General features: G+C 48.1%; 1 protein-coding gene across 13 annotated transcripts in view; it reads left to right on the forward strand.

Annotated features, from left to right (window-relative positions):
• The window catches only part of RCSD1 (RCSD domain containing 1), a 75,797-nt gene that overhangs the window by 45,428 nt on the left and 5,522 nt on the right, over positions 1-24,847 (forward strand). For 6 of the 13 annotated variants that reach the window (XM_065531823.1, XM_065531833.1, XM_074005554.1 and 3 more), the window contains 4 exons: positions 8,783-8,884; positions 14,559-14,630; positions 18,621-18,824; positions 21,647-22,390. In XM_065531823.1, coding sequence (XP_065387895.1) covers positions 8,783-8,884; positions 14,559-14,630; positions 18,621-18,824; positions 21,647-22,390 — 1,122 coding nt within the window. Of the gene's footprint in view, positions 1-8,782; positions 8,885-10,305; positions 10,396-14,558; positions 14,631-16,049; positions 16,227-18,620; positions 18,825-21,646; positions 22,391-24,847 lie in introns of those variants that run through there. The other 7 variants (XM_065531809.1, XM_065531828.1, XM_065531812.1 and 4 more) reach the window with 2 other exon arrangements.

Genomic DNA, 24,847 nt, shown 5'->3' on the forward strand with positions numbered 1-24,847 from the left:
TCTCAGCTACTTGGGAGGCTGAGGCAGGACAGCCGCTTGAACCCGGGAGATGGAGGTTGCTGTGAGCCGAGATCGCACCACTGCACTCCAGCCTGGCTGACAGAGTGAGACTCCATCTCAAAAAAAAAAAAAAAAAGGCATACCCAAGACTGGGTAATTTATAAAGGAAAGAGGTTTAATGGACTCACAGTTCCACATGACTGGGGAGGCCTCACAAGCATGGTGGAAGGCAAAAGAAAAGAAAGACACGGCCTACACAGCGGCAGGCAAGAGAGATTTTGCAGGGGAACTCCCCTTTATAAAACCATTAGATCTCGTGAGACTTGTTCACTATCATGAGAACAGCATGGGAAAGACCTGCTTCTGTAATTCAACTACCTCCCACCTGGTCCCTCCCATTACACATGGGAATTAGGAGAGCTAGAATTCAAGATGAGATTGGGGCAGGGACACAGCCAAACCATGCCAGACATGGACTTGATATTTTGGTTCAGCTGTTTGACTTGACCCAGGGCTCTGGACAGCTGGGATGTGCGAGTGTTCAAAATCCTTGTCAAGACCCTAAAAGCCATAAAGTGAAACTTAGCTGTATTTATTTTTCAATTGCTAGATATCATGCACATCCATCTCTCAGGGATGATATGAGCTCAGGGATGGGGTGAGAGTGTCTGTTAAGCTCCTGCCTTAGTAACAAAAGAGCCCACCAAGATGGCTGAGTCCAGATGGTCCATTCTTGAGCAAAGAATGGCTGCAAGCAGCAGGGAGCACATCTTAGCTAGCTGGGGCTCTGTCTGGGACTTCTGTATCCAAGAGGGAATGGAAGGACAGGAGAAGATTAGACATCTAGGATGCAAGCCTAGACATCCCTCAGAGTATTCAGGAATGCTGCTAGCCCCATAGCCAACATCCAGTAATAGCTAACAATTATCAAACACTTCCTACATGCCAGGCCCTGTTCTAAGCATTTCACATACAAAAACTCATTAAATCCTTCCAATGAGCCTGTAACATAGCTACTATCACCATCATTCCGTTTTACAGATAGGCAGTCTGAGGCACGGACAAATTAGGTAACTTGTCCAAGGCCATAGAACTAGTAAATGTAGAGCTGGGATCTGAACCCAGGCAGTCTGGCTCAAAGCCTCACCTCTGTGCTCCTCCCTTCATAAAGCAGTTCAAAGCACAGTGCACCCTCCAGGGCAGACAGTGCATCAGCCTCCTTCCTGCCACCCATGGAAGAAGGGCGGTGCCACTGCCAGAAAACAGGATGAGTGTTTGCATATTGGGTTGGACCAAAGGATGATGGATATTAATGGCCTCATTTACAAACAAGGAAACTGAGACTCAGAGATGTTCACACCCAAAATATATCAGAAGTGAGACTGAAACCCAGATCTGACTCTGAATTTGTTGTTCTCTGTGCTTTCCCAACCCCCCACCAGACTCAAAATAATTTCTTTTCTTTCTTTATGCTTGTACAACTGTTAACACATTTTAGAGACAAATTTCCCACCATCATCTCCCATATTACACTGATAAAATACTGTCACTGCAATGGCATTCTGGATGAACATCTCCCTTGCCTCTGTGGTTTCCTGCTGGCACTTGGGAATTTGCCCAGACACTAGCCATCACTACTAAACCCACAGACCCCCACCTGGAGGACCCTCCCAGGCACCAGCGGCTGTGAACTATGCTGATTTTAAAACCACTGAAGCAGCCAGGACTGTTCCCTACAGTGTGAGGATGGCTAAACCCTATCCGGACTATTGGGTGACAATGCCAAGTCCTGGGAGCAATTGGGAAGCCCTGGAGGTTCCAAACAGGGACACACTCCCGGGGTCAGTGCCTGTGTGTGGGTCCTTTGTGTGAGTGGAGCACCTCAGGTGGGATTTTCCCTGGGAGCCAGTTGCAGTGGCCAAGGACCTGCCATTTTCAGATCCTTAAAGTCTACAAGTGGTTAGGTAGGGGACATGTGGGACTTTTTTGCTTTTGTGTGAAATATCTGATTACATGTATTTGTTAATATATACTTGTTTCAATTCCTGTACGTTATCTATTTCTTGCAGTTCTTCTTTATCTCTCTGTATTCTCCCCACCCCTGAAAAAGTCTGTTCACTCCTTGAGGGCCATCACGGTTACCCCAATGCATTCTACAGTGTCTACAGATGCTCAGAAGGGATGATTAAATGACCCAACCATATGGATGGGGCACGCAACATTCACGAATGACGTTCAGGATTTCTTACCCTCTATCACTTTAGCCAAAGAAATCTTCTGGCCCTAACCCATGTAAACCAAAAGTATCTGAGATAGGTCTTTATTTAGAAAGTTTATTTTGCCAAAGTTAAGGATGTACCCCCAGGAGGCAGGTCTGTGCCTTTCTCCAAAGATGATGTTGAGGGCTTTAATATTTAAAGGGGAAAGGATGAATATTGGGGAAAGAGGAAGAAATTTTAAAAAGGTGTGAGTAGATAAGAGACAAATGGTTGCATTCTTTTCAGACTTTGATCAGCCTTTCACCAGATACACAATTTACATGTGAGAGATGAGTAGAGGAAACAGTCCACCTATTGCCTCCATAGCTCAGTGAATCTGCATTTTTACATCAGAGGAAGGACTCAGGTATGAATTTGTCTCAGGTGAGCAGGAGAGTGACTTAGAGTTCTGTCCTTTGTCCCACACCTGTGAAGATAAGCTATTAATTTACATTATCAGGGTAAAATTCAACAAAACTGTTTTAGGGTAAATATCTTGGGGCCACAAGGAATTTTCTAGTGGGAAAATTATGAGAGGGGTATGTCGCTTTGTAATCTTTGTCTATCTTATTCAGGAATAAAGTGGGAGGCAGATTTGCCTGATGCATTTCACAGCTTGACTTTTCCCTTTGGCTTAGTGATTTTGGGGTCTGAGGTTTATTTTCCTTTCAAGCCCATCCCATCTGCATTCTACACCAAAATGCCCTCCAGGCTCCCACTGGAATAACAGGACCAGTCCCCTCACATTGAGAATGAAAGGCAGATTAGGGTGGCTAAGGAAACAACCCAGACCTCAGTCTTTGGGCCTCTTCTCTTCCCTATTCTCTATTTCCTCTGACTTTATGCAGTCCTGTAACATCAACTACCATCTCTAGCTAGTGACTCTCCAAGTTTGGTTTCTGGCCTGAAACACTTCTCTGAACTCCAGACTTGGGTATATATTCAACCTCCTGCACTGCATCTCCACTTAGATGTCTAATAGACATGTCAGACTTTCATGACCAAGAAAGAACTATTCATTGCCCACCTAGCCCCACCCACTCCTCTCTCCCCAACATGGCTTTCCAACCCAGAAGCAAATACCCCATGCATCCTGTTATCCAAGTCAAACCCTCAGGAGTCATCCATGATTCTTCTCTTTCCTTTGCTCACACCCATGCATTGGTAATTCCTGGCAGCCTGACCTTCAAATCCCATCCCCCTGCACAAGCCCGGTTCACTCCCGTACCCACTCTCAGCTGGACTGCCGCCAGCACCTGCCTCTGCTCACCCTCTTCCACTCCTGTCCCTCCTCCACAGACAGCCCCTTGATGTGTGATTCAGGTCACATCCCTCCTTGAAATCCTCCAAATGACATCCCGCTGGCTCAAGATAAAACACAAACTGCGTGCTCTGGTCCATGAGGCCCAATGTAGCTGGCCTCACACCACCTCTCGCATCTTCCCGCCCCCTCTTGTCCCTGCCACCCTTCTCTTTTCTCTGCCTCTCAACCTTTGTTTCTGTCTGTGCTTCTGCTCAGAACAATTTTCCTTTTCTCTTTTCCCCAACTGGGATTCAACTCATGTGCTCTCTCTTCAGAGATGTCTTTCCACATTCCCATAAAATAAGTGCCCTGTTTTATTTTCTTCATAGAATATAACAAAGTATCTTATGGTTTCGCTGTGTGCCTGTTTATTGCTGAAGTAGCAACTTCTGAAGGGCAAGGACTGTCTTGTTCACTGATGTATCTCAGGGCCTAGACCAGTAAATGTCTATTAACAAGAGACTGAGTAAGTTAACTCTTCCAGTAAAGGTACAGAGTTAGTACAGCATGTTGGTGTGGAAAGAGCTAGAACTTTGGAATCCAGAAAATTATCATGCCTGCACTTACTGACTTGAATAGTAAGTTACTTAGCAACTCTGGGCCCCAGTTTCCTCTTTTAGAGAGGTAAGAATTGTAGAAAATATATCGAAGGCTGTAAGGACAGTGCCTCTCACATAGGAGGTACTCTGATAGACAAGTAGGTCAAAAGACCTACCTGGTTCCCAGTCCAGAACCTTTTCCCTCCTTCTAGGATGGTAATGGTCAAACATTGGGATAAATTGAAGAACTAGAGATAAGTAAGGACATAAAGGAAGATTCTAGAGTCATTGCAGTATTTCAGAGAGACTCTGTGGTGGTCCTTTGGAAGTGATGGTTTAAGCATGGTCACACTGGAAGGGGTGATCCCCTTCAGTTCTGGAGGTGTGAAGAAGCAAACATACCTCAGACCTTTGAGGCTCTGGGCTCTAGCCTATTTCTGGTGAGAGAGAGAAACTTCCTTTTAGCTAAGAGCATAGTTCTTCCAGCCCCATGCTGGGCTCTCTCACTGCATCTTCTCTTAAACTGTAGATGATGAGGCCTTCCCTGGTGCCTTGTTTCCCTAAACCATAGCCCAAAGGCTGGGAGATACTGAGACCTTGGACCAGCGTAGAGGGTGGAGAGACAGGGCAGAGCCTGGGAAGCAGGTAGAGCCTAGTCTGGCCTGTACATAAAGGTCTCATTATGTGGATGGTCAGCAGTATCCAAATTGTGTTTACGCAACATGGCAACAGCGGAGGGGAAGTTCCATGCTGTCCAGACAAAGGGGCTCCTCAGTTCTCAGAAGAAAGTCCCATAGAAATAGAAAGTAAACACCAGAGGTGATTTTCTCCTGGCCTTGGCAAAGTCAGACCAGACAGTAACCAAAGCCATGGTTTCCGAGTTACCTGGCATGGCCCAGCTGGAAGGTAGCAGGGAGGGCTTCGTAAGCAAGGCCTGGGCCCAGGAAGATGGAGTGCAGGCCTGCGATCTGTAAAGACAAGTGTGAGCTAAAGCAGGGCACAAAGGGAGATGAGTACAGAAAACAGATCTAAGACATGGAAAATGGCCCAAGAAGAAAGGACAAGCTAAAGTCAAGGCAATGACCAAGACCTAGAGGGTAGGTGCTGGCAGGGGAGGGACTTACATCTGGGTATGGTCCGCAGGGGTGAGTTGAGGGTGTCAGTGACTCTGGCAGCAGGTCCCCAGGTCCTGACACCAACAGACCAGGTCAGATGGAATGAGGAGGAAGAAACCAACCTTAGATGAGCACTTTTTTTTTTTTTTTTTTTTTTTTTTGAGGCAGAGTCTCTGTTGCCCAGGCGGGAGTGCAGTAGTGCAGTGATGTGAGCATGATTTACTGCAGCCTTGACTACCTGGGCCCAAGCGATCCTCTCTCCTCAGCCTCCTGAGTAGCTGGGACCATAGGCACATGCCACCACACTAGGCTAATATTGTATACAGATGGGGTATCTCTTTATTGCCCAGTCTGGTCTCGAACTCCTGAGCTCAAGAGATCCTCCTGCCTTGGACTCCCAAAATGCTGGGATTCCAGGCATGAGCTGCTGTGCCCAGCCAAGCACATGCTATGTTTCAGGCTCTGTGCTAAGTGCTTTATGGACATCACAGGAACAGAGAAAGAACTTTTAATCCAGAGAGGCTAAGGGTGTCTCAGGAAAGTCTGGGAATAGGTAGAGAAACTGAAGTTCTCAGACCTAACAGTCAAGGTGAGGGTATGGCTTTAGCAAGACTGCCGTGAAGAGTTCCTGGCCCATGGCCGAGGTGGTGTGGCACTGAGCACACTGCAGTGGGGTTAGCAGCTGTACCTGCCAGAATTGCAAGGCAGAAATCCAGGCCAAGCGTCAAACAGGCTGAGCCGCCAGCCCCGATTCATCCCTAAGACCATGCTTCTTCCACTGCACCTATGCAACTCAGAGGCTAATAATAATGGTGAGATTTGTATAGCACTTTACAGTTGCCAAGGCACTTTCACAAACGATGCTACTTAACCGATGTCCATTACTGGAGTCTCAGGAGTTGGAGTCAGATGTTTCACAGATTATCCTGTTTGGTCTGTCCTGTGTGACTCTGGCTGTCACTTGCCTTCTCTGGGTTTAATGTGCCCAGAGGGCAGACGGTAATAATCAATCAGTCTTCCACAAAAGAGGATGGGAAGTGTCTGGAGAGGGGCTGATGGTGAGAGGATCTGCCAAGCTTCAACAAGCTCTGGAGTCCTTGGTCTAAAGAAAACCCATTCACTAGGCTCCAGGAAAACAAACTCAGAGGTATTAGAGTATTTCCTTCAACCCAACTTTTAAGCCCTAAACGCTTCCAGAAACCTCAGAGTTCTCTCACTTCTGAGCCCCTTGCCAAGGCCAGTTTGAGACAGGGAAGTAAGGGAGGAGCTTTTGATTCCTATACAGCTCTATTTTTAACTGGAATTTATCTTCCTGCTCCACCAGCGATTGGCGCCTTTGAAGCTGAGGTAAAGCACACTGTCAGCAGGACCCAAGCGTAAATAGCAGGGGACAGAGAGACTGATCTGTGATGTGGGCAGGAAGTTAGACAGATGGACAAACCAATCAGCCAGCGTCTTTGCCAAGAACAGCTCAATTAATCACACACTGTCCCCAAGCCTCTCTTCGTTGTTCCATTCTCTGACCTCCTTATGTGGCAAGTGTGAGAGTAAAACGGGTCAGGTCTAGGAGCCCTCCCCAGTGGGGAACTCATCAGGGTGGGGCCCTGCACTCCCCGGTTTTCCCCCAGCATCATGTGGAAATCTGGCATCTTGAATAGAGGTGACTCCTTTTATATCTTTATATGAAATCAGTATTTGGTGTTTAGGCTGGGATGGAGATAAGCTTGAATTAGAGCAACCCACAGTAAACAGGTACTTGTCTTTTCCTCCAGAACAGCCGTTCACAGATCGGAAAGTCCATGGTCCCAGCAGGTCCTTCAAATCCCTAAATGAAGCCTTTTTTTTTTTTTTTTTTTTTTTTAAAGACGGAGTCTCACTGTTGCCCAGTCTGGAGTACACTGGCGCGATATTGGCTCACTGCAACCTCTGCCTCCCAGGTTCAAGTGATTCTCCTGCCTCAGCCTCCCGAGTAGCTGAGATTACAGGCACACACCACCACACCCAGCTAATTTTGTATTTTTAGTAGAGATGGGGTTTCACCATGTTGGCCAGACTGGTCTCGAACTCCTGACCTCAAATGATCCACCTGCCTCAGCCTCTCAACGTGCTGGGATTACAGGCGTGAGCCACCGTGCCTGGCCTGTCAAAGCCTTCTTCTCAAAGCTTGACCCCATTAACTTAACTTCCCTGCCGGGAGTGGGTGGGAGGTGAGGAGATCTGCCCCTCCTTTGCTCCAAGGGGACAGCGTCTTAGGATGACTAAAGTTATTTACTTTGGAGGGAGCACCCAAATAAGAAAGCTCGGAGATACCACTTTCAGCACAAAAGGAGGGCCATGGAAGTGTGTGTGTGTGTGTTTGTGTGTGTGTGTTTGTGTGTGGACGAGGGAGTAAGCTCGCTGCTGGAGGGAAGCCTCTCTTGTCTTGTAGACCACAAGAGCCAGGGAAAGGCAGAGATGGACTTTCTCAGACAAACTACTGCCCAAATCCTCCCATTTTCAGACTAGAAGTGAGGAGGGGAAGTGACGGGGGAGTTCGAAGTCTGTGTAAGAAATGCTGCCATCGTGGTGACAAAAGACAAAAACCTAATGTCTCTGGGACTGGACATGTAAAAAATCTGATTCAAACCAAGTGGTTATGTAGGCCTCCTATAACAAGGCAGAAACGAACTGGCCATTTCCAGCGTCACCGACTTACTGTGTGTCTTGGTGACAAATGGTACATAAGAATAAATGGTGTCCTGGGGTGCATCTTGGCCTCTTCAGGGAACCTGGAGGCACCTCAATGGAGGGACAGCCACGGTAAACTGATGACCGCACTGGAGGCAAGACTCATCGCCAGTAACAGTAACAACCACCCTTCCAAAGCACTTGCAACGTGCCAGGCCTTGTCCCAGCACTCTGGGTATATAGCAAATCATTTAATCCACAAAACAACGGATGAGGGATGCGCTACAACCATCCTTGTCAAGGCACAGAAAGGTTAAGCCATTTGCCCCAGGTCCCCAAGCTGATAAGCGATGGAGCAAGTCAGTACTTGAATCCAGGCAGTTTGGCTCCCATTCACAGTGCTATCTGCTCTCATGTCACTTATTTATTAATTCCACAAATATATACTGAACACTTCTTTACCCATAGCACTCAACTAGGGAACACAAGACACATATATGTGTGTTTCAAGTTCAGTAAAGGGCATTTGCTCACCCTCATTCAGGAGGTAAGGAGACTCGTACACTGTCGCAGACATTATCCTTTGTCAGTGGGGTCGTTGAGGAATGAGAAAATTGGACCTATACTGCCTCTAAGATCCCTGGGCATCCCTCCAGGACAGAACCAGGTTTTGCTCGTCTCCAGGTCCCCAAAGCCACACCCAGGGCTAAGAGCATCGTAGATGTTCACTAAATGTGGTTGACCGAATTTTTTAAGTCCTTGAATGCAGGAGCCCGTTGGATAATGCTCTTAAAATACCTCATTGTCACAGCATTCCTGCTTGTGGCCACAAAACAAATGCCTTGCATGGCATCTGGTACCCATTTGCTGATGAACTGTTGCTTCTCCTCGATTTGCCAGGAACGACCGGCAGAGACCAATGCCAATGTGGACAATTCAGCGTCCCCCTCGGTGGCCCAGCTGGCCGGGCGGTTTAGGGAGCAGGCGGCTGCAGCCAAGGAGGTGAGTCAGGCAGCTTCAGAGCAGCCTCTTCGGCAGGGGGCAGGAGGAAGGGGAAACCTGGTCAGGCCCAGCAGAGAGGGAGGCTTGGGAGTTACCAAATTAGGAAGAGAAGCCAAGGGCTGGAGGGGTTTCTCTGAATGTGAGGAATGTCTCATGGCTGCTGTGCCTGGGCAGAATCTGTCCCCACCAGGGTGAGGCTTGCACTGTGGCCAGGAGGGATGAGACACAGGGCAGAGATGGGCATCCGTATCCATTTCCATCTTGATCATCCACCTATACAGACTTAGATCCCACACAGCTGTGCCAGGCCTGGACTGGGGTCAGAACAAAGAAGTTCCTACAGCCAGCTCCTGCCCCGTAGTCAGAGCAAGGCAAGGGTGAGGCAGACTCCAAACTGAGAATTGAGAAAGAAGAGAGGACTTGAAGGAAAGCACATTCAGATGGGAAACCAGGGATCAGGAAGGAAGAGCGTCCGGTCACCAGTAGAATAAAGTATGACAAGGGAGGGTCTTAACTTTGGAGAGATTTGGGCTAGATTTTCTTGAGTCATGCAGTGTGAGAAGCTCATTAGAAGTGAGATGACAGGGCCAAGCACGGTGGCTCACCCCTGTAATTTCAGCACTTTGGGAGGCCAAGGCGGGCGGATCACTTAAGGTTGGGAGTTCACAACCAGCCTGCCCAACATGGAGAAACCTCGTCTCTACTAAAAATACAAAATTAGCCTGGCGTGGTGGCACATGCCTGTAATCCCAGCTACTCGGGAGGCTGAGGCAGGAGGATCGCTTGAATCTGGGAGGCGGAAGTTGCAGTGAGCTGAGATTGTGCCATTGCACTCCAGCCTGGGCAACAAGAGCGAAACTCAGTCTCAAAATAAATAAATACATACCTACATACGAAGTGAGAGGAGAGAAGCATGCCCCAAGGTGGAGAGAAATCTATCATGGCCCCTTGGGGCAAGTGAGTACTTATTTGCCCTGCGTTTTTAAGTGCACTGTTTTGGGGTTTTGTTTTCCCATCTGAAAAATCAGGTTCATAATTTCTAGACAGTGTAGGCATGTCATAAAGGATAAAGAAGATAGCATTGATCTCAGGTGCTGGCACTGTCTGAAAACTGAATGTGACTCAGTCAGTGAATCTCAAGTAAAAGAGGACGTTCTAGCAGGAAAGGAAATGGAGCCGAGAGGATGAAAGTCAAAATGGGTAGATGGTAAACAGAATTAATTTAAATAGTAAGCGGGCTGTCCTAATGACACGCAGTTCCCTTTCTCCATTCTTAAATATTCCTACACTTCCCTAACATCCTAACATTCCTAAATCCCTAAACCTTCCGGAAACCAGTTTCCACTTCCTTGCTCTTCCTCCCTGTTGCCTGATCAGTGCTCTCTTTTTCTCTGTGTGTCTGTCTGTCGCCCTCCCTCCAGACACCAGCCAGTAAACCAACCCGAAGGAAACCGCCCTGTTCCCTACCCCTGTTCCCCCCCAAGGTAGAGCTGGGCCAGAATGGTGACGAGGTAAGTGCTGCTGTTGGGGCTCAGACGACACTGTGACGGGTTCTATCGCCTTCTTGGAGGAGGGGGCACCAAACTCATACTTGAAAGCTCAGACTCTATGCGAGGAATGTCTCCATTTCAGAGTGAATCTCCTCTTAAATGTTTCCTGAATCCTTTACTTTGGAGACTAGGTTCCTCCCTGCTCCTTTGTACTGAGGTTCCTTTATGATTTGTCAAGGATAGGAACACTATTTTCCAAGCCTGAGAATTTTAGCAAAGAGAATGGGTCATATATTATTAACAGACCCAATTCAGGAGCCAGGAACGTTCTGTTTTATTCGCAGGTCTGACTTAGATGATCTTGGAATAAGGTGTGGAGAAGGGACCTGGAAAGGGGGCTACACTCACATGGGGTAGGACGGAAGCGTGAGAAAACCCCGTGGTTCTGCAACATCCTTGTAAAGCCTGGCTATTGTTCAAGATCACTGGAAGAAAACCAGAGCACACAGGAGGCCTCGTTGCTCTGAGATATAAATAGCCAGTGTTACCAACATAATAAAGGCTCTGGTATCATAGATCAGAGCCAGTAATAGGTTCTTAGCCTGCATATTCTACTATCTTTATTTATCTAATTGTAGCTGCAGGAGTGTCTTCTCCACACCTATGCCAGCAACCCATGAACCTTCACTGTGGTCATGGTATGTGCCAGAAATGGATTTGCATGTTCTGTCATCTGACCTGGGAGGCCAACCCCAAAATAAAGCAAGCAAGCCAAAGACAATTTCATCCCCGAATCCCAACCTCTTTCAACAACCTCTTTATTCTCTCCTTCTTTTTGGGGAACCAGCATCCTGACAATAGCCATTAGGTACCCCTATGTGAACTTGGGCAAGCATCTTAATGCCTATAATTTTCTCATCTATAAAGTGAAACAGCTGAAGTAGATCAATGGTTTTCAAGCCTTTTTGTCAACCTAAGGCTTATAAGCAGAAACCCACGAGATAAAGCAGAAACTCATCGCTGGCCCAGGCCAAGTGAGATGGGGGAGGGGAGGCCTGGAGCCCCAAATGCTCTCAGAATACTCTCTCCCCACTCAACAAGGGTCTTATTCTGGGATGAGAACCCCAAGGAGCACAGTTCAAAAATACTGAGGTTTTCCTTGGGTCTCTTCAAGTGCCAACAATATGATTCTGTGGCTTTATGGGGTCATCAGCCAATGCTGTAACCAAACACATACCAACAACTTCTCTTTCCAGAGGGTCAGCTTCTCCTTGTAACCCTCATCCTCTGGGCTCGGTGTCTCTGTTGCTGTGCAATGGGCTGAGGCTATGGCCACTCAGAGTTTAATATGAGGCTGCCCCCTGATAGCCCAGGCTTGGCCCAGGAGAAGTCACCGCACCATACCGAATCTCTTTTCTTGTTTGTGAAATGAGGACAAAAACACTAACCAGCTAGATCAGGGAGGCTGGCTAGGGAAGTTTTATCCCCTGGAGTAAAAGCACAGGGAGTTAGGCTAGTGATTGGGTTAAATAACTCCATCCTGGCAGCTCTGTGGAAATGCATTCGCAGGTTTCACCCCATGGGGCACGTCACCCAGAAGTTAAATGGCTTATAATGGCCAAGGGCTGGATAAGTCCAAGGGTGGATTTTAGAAAGTCCTGCCTGGAATGACAAGCTGCTCGCACATTGAAAGGACACTACCTCCAGGGATCAATGACTTTTTGTGGCCTCCAAATTCACATAGAAATAAAATGAGCAGCCAGCTTTGTCTTACAGGGCTAATTGGAGGCTGCTGTCCACAATTTCTCCTTCCAAACTCCTGTAGCTCAGCCTGCAGAGGTCCTAATGCTGGAAACCTTGGGGGCCCCAGTCAGGCTACCCCTCGGTTCCCAATGCACAGTGCCAGAAATTTCGTCCCTGCCCCGCTATGCTTGCTCAGGTCTGAGACAGCGGGGTCAGCCCCCTGACAGCACCTGCTGACTGCAGGACCCCTCCTGATGGGGGTTACCCCTCTCTAGAAGAACCAGCCAAAGGGTGTTTAATGCAGTCACAGATCCTACCTCCTCTACTCAGAAAAGTTTGAAAAGCATTCCCATCTGAAAATTAGTCCGTAGTTTCTAGACGTGGTAAGAATGTCATGTAGATACATCTATATATATACATATATAGGGATGGAAAGCTGGTTTTTCTCCACCAATTGTTAGTCTCAGCCACTTGCCTGAAGCCCCTTGTTAAACTGTAAAGGAAATGATGCCGCCTGCTGTCATTTCTAGGAACTGCACTAGAGGCTCTTTAGGATTCTTTCTGCTTTGCAATTCAAATCAATAGGGTTTTATGGAGCATCAGCTGGGTCCCCAGTACTATACTGTGGTTAAGGGGCAGAGTCCACTGAATTTCCACAGATTTCAGAAGACAGTGGTCAGCTGGGGAAGAGAAGAACTCATAGTATTACGTGAAGTGAGCTTTATCAGCAAAATTGTTGCTACAGTCTCTAAAAGTTTCTCTGAAAACCCCAGCCCATCTGAAATTTCCCTGTAAAGCACAGAAACTAAGGACACTTCCACTGTAGCTGGAAGCTCTTTATACTTTTTATAGATAAAAAGCTCCTTGAAAGACTGCTATAGGAACATACCCGACATTGAAGACACATGGAGGCAGAGGCAGCAGGAGTCCTTAGAATCATTTATTCCTGCCCAGCTGCATCTTGGTAGAGGAGGCTGAAGCCAGGGGTATCGTCTGGCTCCTGCCAAAATTAGAATTAGAAGGAGTGGGGATCTTGTGAGTACAGCCCATGCTCTCCCTTGGTGTTGGGCTGTAAAAAGATCACGAGCAGTTCAGTTGAGTGAGCCTTCCTCCTTCCATCCCTAAAATACAATCATCTCACATCATAAATATCTCAGAATCTTTCTAAGAGATCAGTGTGGTTCCTCTTCTTATGGTTCAGGTAAATTAGTACATTGGGTCAAGGAGCAGATCATACACACTGGTCTCCAAACTATCGGGAGATCCTTTCTTTGCCTTGGCCTCTGTCCCACCACATGGAAGTCATCCTCTTCCTTTTCTTCATCATCATCCTATCACTGTCACCATTCCCACATATTTGTGGGGATTTTATGCAAAACAGAGGTAATATTTTTACGTGATATAGATCTCAAAGGCAGACAAGATTCCTGGCATACATTCGTCACAAAAATATCTACAACTAACAGAGAATATGTGTGATTATGTAGCACATGTATTAGCCACGGACTGCTCCTGCGGCCGAGACTGAATCATGCTCATCTTTCTATGACCCACACAATGTCTGGAACGTAGTAAATGGTTACTTGATTAAAAAAAATATTAAGGCTGGGCGCGGTGGCTCACGCCTATAATCCCAGCACTTTGGGATGCCGAGATGGGTGGATCACCTGAGGTCAGGAGTTCGAGAGCAGCCTGGCCAACATGGTGAAACCCTGTCTCTACTAAAAATACAAAAACTAGCCGGGCATGGTGGTGCATGCCTGCAATTCCAGCTACTTGGGAGGCAGAGGCAGGAGAATTGCTTGAATCCAGGAGGTGGAGGTTGCAGTGAGCCAAGATTGCGCCACTGCATGCCAGCTTGGGCAACAAGCAGGACTCCGTCTCATAAAAAGAAAAAAAGAAGAAAAAAAAGAATATTCAACATTTTGGAAAATCGTAATTTATAAATCATGCCATCAATGGGATTTTCCAAAATATCACTGGGTCCAGGGAGGAATTCCAGTCTGACCTCTGTCATCCTGGTCTGGTTTCTTGTTGTGTGTGTGACAAACAGGATGGTCATTTTTGCCCTTTATCTTTGAAATTCCCCAAATTGTTGATTCACAGTGTTGAAGGTCATGAGGTGAAGATCTTGCTCAGACATAGTTTTCCCTCAAAACGACAATGAAGTCACTCTTCCTGGGAGAGACCTTCTGTATTGAGGACGTCGGTGCTGACTTCTCTGATCTGATTGGAAGATCTTGCTGTGGTGGGATGAGGGAGGGAGGGAGGGGGAAAGTCCACGTCACCCAGGCCCTGATGAGGTATGTGGGCTACTGAACTAATGAGAAAGTGGCAACACCAGCTTCTCTTCTCCTTCTGCCTGTGGCTTCCGGGTTCCAACCAGAACCCCACTTTCCTCACCTTACTTATCTGGTTGTTTTGGTTGATTTGCCCCATAGAAATCACCACCCAATGCGAGCCACCCTCCTAAGTTCAAGGTCAAGAGCTCGCCTCTGATTGAGAAGCTTCAGGTAAGTGCAAAATTCATTGTCCATTGCTACCTTTTATCTAATTCCACTTCTTATCCAAAATTTGCATGACTTTGAGGCTCATCGGGTAGCCCATGTGTCACCTGGATAATTGACCCCAATAATCAGCCAGTAATCAAATTGTAGTAAACCATGAGGATCTCACAGCCCTGCCTGAGGGAAAAGAATTAACATAAGGACCACATCAAGCATAAACTCATGTATTTGACATTTAGTGGGGGTTGATGGATAATGGGATGCCTCAAGAGTCTTTATGCGACTGGGCTCACGCCTATAATCCCAGCTCTTTGGGAGACTGAGGCTGGAGGATCACTTGAGCCCAGGAGTTCAAGACCAGCCTGGACAACATAGTGGGACACCATCTCTACAAAATATTTTAAAATTAACCAGGCATGGTGATGTGCATCTGTAGTCCCAGCTACTCTGAGGGCCAAGGTGGGAGGATCGCTTGGGCCCAGGAGGTTGAGGCTACATTGAACGGAGGTCGCTTCACTACACTCCAGCCTGAGTGACAGAGCAAGCTCTTGTCTCCAAAAAAGAAAAGAAAAGAAAAAAAAAAAGAGTCTTATGGGAAAGGACACCATAGTTGCAAGAAACATTTCCAAAATAGCCAAGCCCTCTCTCCCAAGGCCTGAATGCAGCCACACGCCATTTCAGCCCTGCATAGGGCTGGTGTTCAGCTGCTGCACACTGTACCAGTATGGACAGATTTGTTGTTTGGGAAGCACGCTGTCCAACCCCTCCACCAGTAATCCTGTGTGCCCAGAGCCCTCGCCCACCATGCCCAGGGCTGGTTGGCTCCCTGGGACTGTAATTAAGCGGAAGACACTGGCCCTGAGCTCACAGTCTTGTGGAGAGAGAGCTTTCACAGGTGATATAATAAAAGGAGCTAATGCCAGAGATCTCCACGGTGGGTCACTGCCCAGCTCCTGCTGCTCGAGACCAGGGTTTCTCAGCCTTGGTATTACTCGAGCTGGATAGTGTTGTTGCAGGGGCTGTCCTGTGCACTGCAAGATGTTTAGCAGCATCCCTGGTCCTACCCACTGATGCCAGTAGCACTCTCCAACAAGTTGTGACAATGAAAAATGTCTCTAGACATTGTCAAATGTCCCCTGGGGGCAAAATCGTCTCCCATCTCCGACCCCAGGTGAGACCCACCATTCTAGAATTTCAGAGCAAGAAGAGAATGGAGTGGCCCAGAGTAATTAATGAATGTCTTATGAAACACCTATGTCCTGAGCCCGTCCTTAAGGGATGGGTGGCTGAAAAGGAGGGAGGAAGATGTTCCCCGTGGAGGAATGGCAGAAGCTAAAGTGCAGAGGAGAGGTAGGTATGTTATGTCCAGGCGGGGGCTGTAGGAGAGGCTCCTGTTTTCACCCCACCCTCTTTCCAACCACCCAGGAGAAGGAACAAGGCTCTTGTGCGCTGTAGCCTCCCATCCAGGCTCACCTAAGAGCACTGGCTCACCAACTTCATTCTGAAGGCATCAAAGGTGTCAAGACGAATAGCCACAGCCTCTGTAGTTCCCAGCCATGGAAGAGCCTAGAGATTTGGATCCCAGCCTGATTGGGGGTTAAGGCAAGCATCTCTGGTTTCTGGCCATGAGCCTACCCTGTGGAAGGTGGGGAGGGCTCTGCAGTGTCTACCTGAAATTTAATTCAAGCTGAGAAGCCCTCCACCCGGCTGCAGGAATAGGGTGGTGCTACCTGTCACTCTGGGAGACTGCAGGGCCCCTAAATATGTAACAGGGATCTCTCAGAAGGGATCCCAGAACTCCAGCACCCCTCCTAGCATCCAGCTAAGGGATGCAGCCCCAGACTCCTACCTCTGGCTCCCTGCAGCCCACCCTAGTCCTCATTCAAGTGCCAGAAACCAGTTACCAAATGTTGTGTACCCTGTAGTTTTGGACCCATTCCTTTTTCCAGGCATTAGTGAGTCTTTTGGGGAAACACAACAACTTGAGAATGTGGTTTGGATGTCTAGCTGTTCAATCTCATTGAGATTGTCAGCAATAGAACGACAGCTTAGCCAAATCTCACAGGAACCTTACTTTCTTGGGAATATGTGGGAGAAAGAGCTAAGAAATGCATCACCAGCTAGATTTTCTTCTAACTATTCTACTGAATGAATTGTGAACTAGGGGTTTTCTTTTTTAGGATAGTCCAAAATTCACAACTCAGCTTTTCTGCTGACTGTCAACATCCATTTTATTTGCAAGCAGTCTTACAGAGGGAATTTCTCTGCTTGAAATTTAGAGAAGGGCATTTCCTTTAAGGTCCAGTGAACCCCCTCTGCCATGAAGCCCTCTCAATCATGCTAGCACATCAACCTGCACAGCAACTATGCTGCAAATCCTTCCCTGGTACTCCCCATATACTGCCTTTTTTTTTTTTTTTTTTTTTTGAGACAGGGTCTTGCTTTGCTTTGTTGCCCTGGATGGACTCAAACTCTCAGACTCCAGGGCTCAAGCAATCCTCCCACCTCAGCCTCCTGTGTAGTAAGAATTACAGGCACACACCACTGCACCCAGCTTCATATGCTGCTTTTTGACATAGTTTGGGCTAGTATGCTATTTAACTTTCGTATTTTATATCTTGAACTGTTACCATGACTCAGTCTTGTCTGTATGATACCTTCTTTCTTAAGATCACAATGAAAACGCTAACACCCTTCTAAACGTGTGCAATGCTTTCAAGTCTACAAGTCCTAAAATATACATAGGAGGTTTCCAGGACAGCAGAGTCTGGCTGGCGGGAGGTGGGAAGGTGGCCAAGGGGAGCCGGGAGGGAGAGGGTGTGAGTGTGGGGCAGGAAAGAGTACCCAGGGACCAGACAGAAAAGACTTTGGAAGTCAGGACAAGAGGTTTGGACAGACAAAGAATCTGAGATTCAGAAAGGCTGTTGGGCTTGTTGAAGGCCTGAAGGTCACACTGCTACTGAAAGATCCAGTATTTAAAGTGAGATCTGTCGGTGTGGAAAACCCATGAACTTCCCATTGCACCGTCTGCCCCTCACACTCCGTCCCTTCTCTGTGAAGTCTCAAAGTGGCTCTGTCTCCTGGTTCGGCACTGCCACAGGGTCTGCGGGATGCAGCTCTGCGGTGATTCAGGAATGCCGAGGGCAGGAGAAGCGCCCCTAGATGGCCTTAAAGAGGATTGGACACTCACGCACGTTCCCCCCGTGGACACCTTCGGGCATCTGGGACCATCTGCCTCCTCCCCAACCAAACTCAAGACTCCCTGAGGCTTTCGTTACCTCTGGGTGACTCTCCCATTTGGCCACCTTTCATTTTGATCGGGTCATACCTGTACCTTGATACCCCAAGTGGTGGCTCATACTATGGTGTGTCCTGCTGCCTTCTTCCTAGAGGAGCTCAGCGGCCTACTGTGTTCACCGCTCTGCCATCTGTTAAGAAGGAACCTGACACCTGGAGGCTGAGGGAGAATCAGACCCGGTGTGAATCTCAGGGCAGATCCCTTAGCCACTTTCTTGATTGTGCAATGAGAACACAGCTGAACGTGTGGGGTTGCTGTGGAGGACACGGCTACCTGTGCCCGGCAATAGTAGGCATCCAGTGGGAGTGAGTACTATTGACTCTGATGAGAAAGGCGATCACAGAGCCTGACTTCCTGTGAGATCCTGGCACCACAGGTGCTCCTGGCAGCTGCTGCTTCGCCACTTTGTTGATAAGTTGGGCTTGTTCTGGGACATTTTTGTTGGATACTCATCAGTGCTGGCTGAGCATTTTGGAATGCAGCCTGTGGCAAGCCAGGTAGCGGAAGGAGGACAGAGTAGGTGATGCTTTCCAAGAGCAGGCGGTGATGGGACAGTGGATAATGGATTGGGAATTAGCATGAAAAGCCGGGTGTTACCTAGTCTCAACCAGGCCTGAGGCCAGGTAAGCAACAAGCTAAAGTAGAGGCTCTCATCTTCTCCCCAGTCCTATTTGAAGTTTTTCATCTTTCCTTGACAGGCCAATTTAACCTTTGACCCAGCTGCTCTGCTGCCTGGGGCCTCACCCAAGAGTCCTGGACTCAAGGCCATGGTGTCGCCATTTCATAGCCCACCTTCTACCCCCAGTAGCCCTGGTGTGCGATCTCGGCCCAGCGAGGCAGAGGAGGTGCCTGTCAGCTTCGACCAGCCCCCTGAAGGCAGTCATCTGCCCTGTTACAACAAGGTAAATTCTAGCTCCAGATTATGGCAGTGTGTCTGTGGAAATGTGGACTCTGGCACCCCTGAATTTTCTCTACCCTTTTGTCCTGAGGAAAGGAGGAAATGTTCGGAGTTATTCTCAGAGCTGCGTTTTAACCCAAGTGAAATTTCTCCCCTCCTTTGCAAGTGATTCCTGAACTAGGATAACCTTCCTTGACTGACTGGCTCATCTTCTCTCCTTATAACTATGCCATTCGGCCCCAAGACAAGCTTGGGGGATGGTGTGCTCTCTCCTTTGCAGAGAGAGGTATGGAAATTCACGACTGATCCCAGCTGTATGGTTCATTAATGTCAAAAGCTGAACACAAAAGCTAAAGGCCTGATCAGTGATTCGCACAGAATGCTGGGCAGCATCCCTAGAACTCCAAAACATCCTGTCTGGCCTGGTGTGAATAGTCCTAAGTGTCCCAGTGTGGATTCAAATCATTCTTCCTGCAGCTTGGCCCAGTTAAAGAACATCCAAACTGTTCCCTTTGCAAAAATGACACGGCAGGGTGCATTTCTACAGATGCAACCCTGGTCCTCTGTGTGAGCTTTCATCACATCCCTGGCCCTGCTGGGAGGAAGTAAGGATCAGAGGTACGGGCCAAGCAGGTAGCCAACAAATGTGGGCCAGGGCCAAGCAGGAGCCAAGACTTCTGGGGGTCTGGTGCCAGGGAATGCTAAATGGGTGCAGCTTTAAAATTAATGATGGAGAAATGAGATCTTCTAGGCCATTCTAGGAAGTCCAGCTAGCAAAAAAAAAAAAAAAAAGTCAAATGTGTAAAAACAGGGAGGGCTCAAGGAAATAAACTAGTGGTAAGGAGGGGTTCGGGCAGGCTTGAGCCTGTGGGCTAGGGGCAGAGTAGAAGTTCCCCAGCCAGGGTGATGGAGACCCCTGAAGGCAGAGAGGAACCTTCCCAGAGAGCCACCTTCTCACAGGGTAAGACAGGGAGGGAGGAGCTGCTACCTGGTCATAATGCCTGGAGGCTTCGGCCTTCTGGCAGCAGCAAGGGGAAGTGATTTTGGAACCCTGCTGGTCCTAAGGGCTGGGGCCTTGATACCTTCCAGAGCTGACCCCATCATGGTCTCAGGAAAGGGCTTGGGAGGCCCTGATAAACCAAGTATTCATTCCAAACCTCATAGATGGGGAACTAGGATTGACAAATACCAAAATGTAAATCAGTGGGAAAATAACATTTACAAAAATTTATTTTACAAACTAATTATTTTGTTTTGTTTTGTTTTGTTTTGTTGAGGCAGGGTCTTCCTCTGTCACTCAGGCTGGAGTGCAGTGGTGAGATGTTGGCTCATAGCAAGCCCCACCTCCTGGGCTCAAGCAAGCCTCCTAGTAGCTGGGACTACAGGCACGCACCACCACGCCTTGTTTTGTTTTTTTTTGTAGAGACAGGGTTTTGCCATGTCTTCAACCAGCTCCTGCAGCTTCTGGGCTCAAGTGGTCCGCTGGCCTATGCCTCCCAAAGTACTAGGATTACAGGCATGCACCACCACGCCCAGCCCACTTACATACTAATTTTTAAAGGATGCATCACTCTAGTAGATAGGGTATCTGATGTGAACATTTCCATTGCACCTTTGACTAAGTCTGATGAGCTGAGAAGAGGCCCGATTCTGAGATTCACATGCTCCCCAGAGATACCACCTTCAGGCAGCTCTGCTGGTGCTCCTGGGGAACAGCTTCTGACCGTGGTGGACCTGAGTTCCAGAAGCAAAGGAATCTGGCTGCTCAGGTTTCCCAGTATCAGCCAGCTTCATGGGGGATGGGAAGGGCACAGTCAGGCAAGAGAGGAAGCTAGTCACCAGGTGTCCAGCTCAGCACTCCTGAGGTCCCTGCACCAGGACCTGACCATCAGCAGGTCTCTAACACTCTTCTCGGTGCGATTCATCTTTGTCAAAGTATAATTTTCAAAAGTTCAATTTTCAAATTTTTCAAAATTTTACAGTGCAGTAAAATCATAAGTTATCTTTTTTACTGGATAGAAAGCATTTTTGCATCTTCACAAGATAAAAATCTGACTCTTACGCAAAATAGAGAAAGATTTTATTCAACATGTCAATTTATGAGGAAACTTGTAAGATGGTAAAACTTACTGAAACAGCATTTGAAGAACTGGTTATTTATAGACAATTAGACAATTTCTTTTTTTTTTTTTTTTTAATGCAGAGTCTTGCTGTGTTGCCCAGGCTGAAGTGCCGTGGCATGATGACAGCTCACTGCAGCCTCCATCTCCCAGGCTCAAGCTATATTCCCACCTCAGCCTCCCAAGTAGCTAGGACCACAGGCGTGCATCAGCACACCCAGCAAATTTTTCTTACTTTTAGTAGAGATGGAGTCTTGCTATGTTGCCCAGGCTGATCTTGAACTCCTGAGCTCAAGTGATCCTCCTGCCTCAGCCTCCCAAAGTGCTGGATTACATGTGTGAGCCACCATGCCTGGCAGCAATTTTTTTTAAGTGTCAGAATAAAATTGCTAAATTAGACACCAAACTGGTTAGTGTTTTACAGTGTAATAACATCATGAGTTTTTGTTTTTGTTTTTTACTTAATGGAAAGCATTTTCATCTTCACAAAATATAAGTCTGCAGGTCACCATGTGATTTCACAATCCCACATGACTCTAACCTATAATAAATAGCAAACAATGATTCGTTCTCCTGGAAAATTAAATGGTCCTTGCATGGACTTGTGAAGCAGTGCACCAGACTGACATTGAAAGCTCATACAGCCCTCCTCTTGGCCTTTTTTTTTAATGGATTTTGGATAATTTTCCTTAACACTTTCTTCCAGGTGCGGACGAGGGGCTCAATCAAAAGGCGCCCTCCCTCCAGGCGATTCCGAAGGTCGCAGTCAGACTGTGGGGAACTTGGAGATTTCAGGGCGGCGGAGTCATCTCAGGAGAATGGTGCTAAGGAAGAGGATGGGGATGAGGTGTTCCCATCCAAGAGCAAGGCCCCAGGATCCCCTTCGTCCAGTGAGGGGGCAGCAGGAGAGGGAGTGAGAACCCTGGGGCCCGCTGAAAAGCCTCCTCTGAGGAGGTCACCCAGCAGGACAGAGAAGCAGGAGGAGGACAGGGCCACAGAGGAAGCCAAGAACGGCGAAAAGGCCAGGCGGAGTTCAGAGGACGTGGACGGCCAGCACCCGGCCCAGGAGGAGGCCCCGAAAGCACCCCAGACCTCTGGCCCAGAGGCAGAAAATAGGTGTGGGAGCCCCAGGGAGGAAAAGCCAGCTGGAGAGGAAGCAGAGATGGAAAAGGCTGCAGAGGTGAAGGAGGAGACGGTGCAAAATGAAGAGGCGGGACCTGAACATGAGAGCCAAGAAACAAAGAAGCCGGAGGAGGGAGCTGCAGGGAAGGAGACCCCCCATAGTCCCCCTGGAGGAGTGAAGGGCGGTGATGTCCCCAAGCAGGAGAAAGGCAAGGAAAAACAACAGGAAGGGGCAGTGCTCGAGCCAGGTTGCAGCCCCCAGACCGCCCCTGACCAGCTGGAGACCAGCAGTGAGGTCCAGAGCGAGCGAGCGGTCCCCAGGCCAGAGGTAGGTGGTCTGGCTCGTTCACACGCAGAAGTCAGTGCCAGGACCTGGGAGTGCATCTGTCACATGCCCTGTTCCGTACATCCCTTCATAAATCAGCTCAATCTGCAGAAACAAAGGTGCCAGGCTCCTGCCTCGTGCCAACTGGTTGGAGAAAGGCTGTTGCTGAGGCTGAGGGGACAAAAGGACACAAAGGGGAAGTGTGTCTTGTGCTCTTGCCAGCTTCTCGCTGACTTGGGAGTTCTGGCAAGCTTCTGGGTGTGTGTGGAATGACCGAGCCTCGGCACGGCTCAGTAACTGAGGCTTCTATGGAAGCCTGCTGAGTGCAGGAGCCTGGGCGGGCTGCTGCAGGGGATCCAGAGATGAAAAAGAAAGGGGAGCTCCTTTCTAAAAATCATCTCAGTTTAGCACATGAGACCAGCAGCTCTTTCACGTGCATAAACAAGGTGGAATCGGGCAGTGGACAGGGGGCATTCCTAGGGAAGCCCAAAGTGCAAGGGTGGCAGAAACAATTTGTGTGTGGATGGGACAAAAAGTTGGGGATGCTTCAGGGCCAAGGTAGCATTTGAGTTGGCCCTCAGAGAAAGAGGCTGTATGTGACGTTGGGACGTTCACTCTCTCTCTCAGGAATTGGGCATCTGCTGCACATGAGGAGGACGGAGTGACTCAGCCCGTGCCCTTCTGCTTAGGCCTGCGCTAACTGGCCCTTTCCCCTACACCCGTCTGCTCCCCACCAACTCCCAGAAAGCCCATCTTGAGCCCACCTATCTATGCTTTAAGAGCAGAACCAGGCCGGGCGCGGTGGCTCATGCCTGTAATCCCAGCACTTTGGGAAGCCAAGGTGGGCAGATCACCTGAGGTCGGGAGTTCGAGACCAGCCTGTCCAACACGGAGAAACCCCCATCTCTACTAAAAATACAAAATTAGCCAGGCGTGGTGGCACATGCCTGTCATCTCAGCTACCAGGGAGGCTGAGGCAGGAGAATCGCTTGAACCTGGGAGGCAGAGAGGTTGCGGTGAGCCGAGATTGCGCCATTGCACTCCAGCCTGGGCAACAAGAGCGAAACTCTGTCTCAAAATAAATAAATAAATAAATAAGAGCAGAACCAGCCCTGCAGAGTCCCTAACAATCTCATCAAGTCAGTCACCCACAATTGTTTCCCCCTTCACTTTTGTTAGTGCATTCATTCATGCATGCATTCATTTACTCACACCACTATCAGCTTCCTGCTACAGTAGCCTCTTTTCTGGCTTCCTGCTTCCACTTTTTTTTTTTTCCCCTGCCTATATAATCCGTTCTCTGGACAGCAACCAGCAGGTTTGGTTTGTTTTTTAGATCAACTGCTCTTTGCTAAAATTATTCTCCTCTTGTATTAGGGCTGCCATAAAAAAAATTACCACAAACTTGGTGGCGTAAAACAATAGAAATATACTTTCTTACAGTTCTACAGTTCAGGCCTCCAAAATTAAGTTGTTGGCTGGGTTGGTTTCCTCTAGCAGTTTTGGGGGAGAATTTGTTCCTCTCCCCTAAGTTCTGGTGGCTGCCTGCAACCCTTGGAATTCTCCCTTGCCTCCTCCGGCTCCTGGTGGCTGCTGCAATTCATGGCATCTCTTGGCGTATAGATGCACCACTCCAGTCTCTGCCTCCATCTCCATCACATGGCCTTTCACTGTTACTGTGTGTCTCAAAGTCCCCCTCCTCCCTCTTATAAAGATGTCAGTCATTAGATGTAGGGTCCACCCTAAATCCAGAAGGATCTTGTCTTGAGATTCTTAGTTACATCTGCCAAGAACCTCTTTCCAAATAAGGTCACATTCACCGGTACTAGGGGTTTGGATTGGATGTACCCACCTCTCCCTGACTCTCCCCCTCACTGTGCTCCAGCCATGCTGAGGTCTTTTTGTTCTTCAAATACAGCAAGCTCATTCCCACTTCAGAGCTCTATCCTTGCTGTCCCCTCTGTGTGGGACATTTTTTCTGATCCTTACAGGGCCACTTCTTACCCATGGCTCAGAGCTCAGCTCAGATGGTCCCTTCTCACCGAGGCCTGTCTGTGTCACTCAGTCTAAGCGGACCTCCCTCCACCCCATCAGTTACTCTCTCCCACGATTCTACTTCGTCATCACAGAACACATCACTATTTGAAATTCTCCTGTGTATTTTTTAATTGTCTTTCTCTACTCCTTTTCCTCCCTGCATCTCCAGCACCTGCTACAGAACCTGGAACATAGTAGGTTCTTTAAAAAATCTTTGTTGACTGAGTGAATGAATTTTGAAGGAAGACAGAAATTGACCCAAAAGAAATACTCTCTAATGATAGAAGTACACATATAAGAGGAATTGATGTGTTTAGGGGATCTCCTAGGACCCTCACATTATTCTCACTCATGCTAGATCAGGGAGAAAAATGTCTGAGTCCCAAAGACTCATAAAGTATGACTGAGACCCCTGGGTTAAGT

Source organism: Macaca fascicularis, chromosome 1 (genome assembly GCF_037993035.2).
Source record: "Macaca fascicularis isolate 582-1 chromosome 1, T2T-MFA8v1.1".
Lineage (NCBI taxonomy): Eukaryota > Metazoa > Chordata > Mammalia > Primates > Cercopithecidae > Macaca > Macaca fascicularis.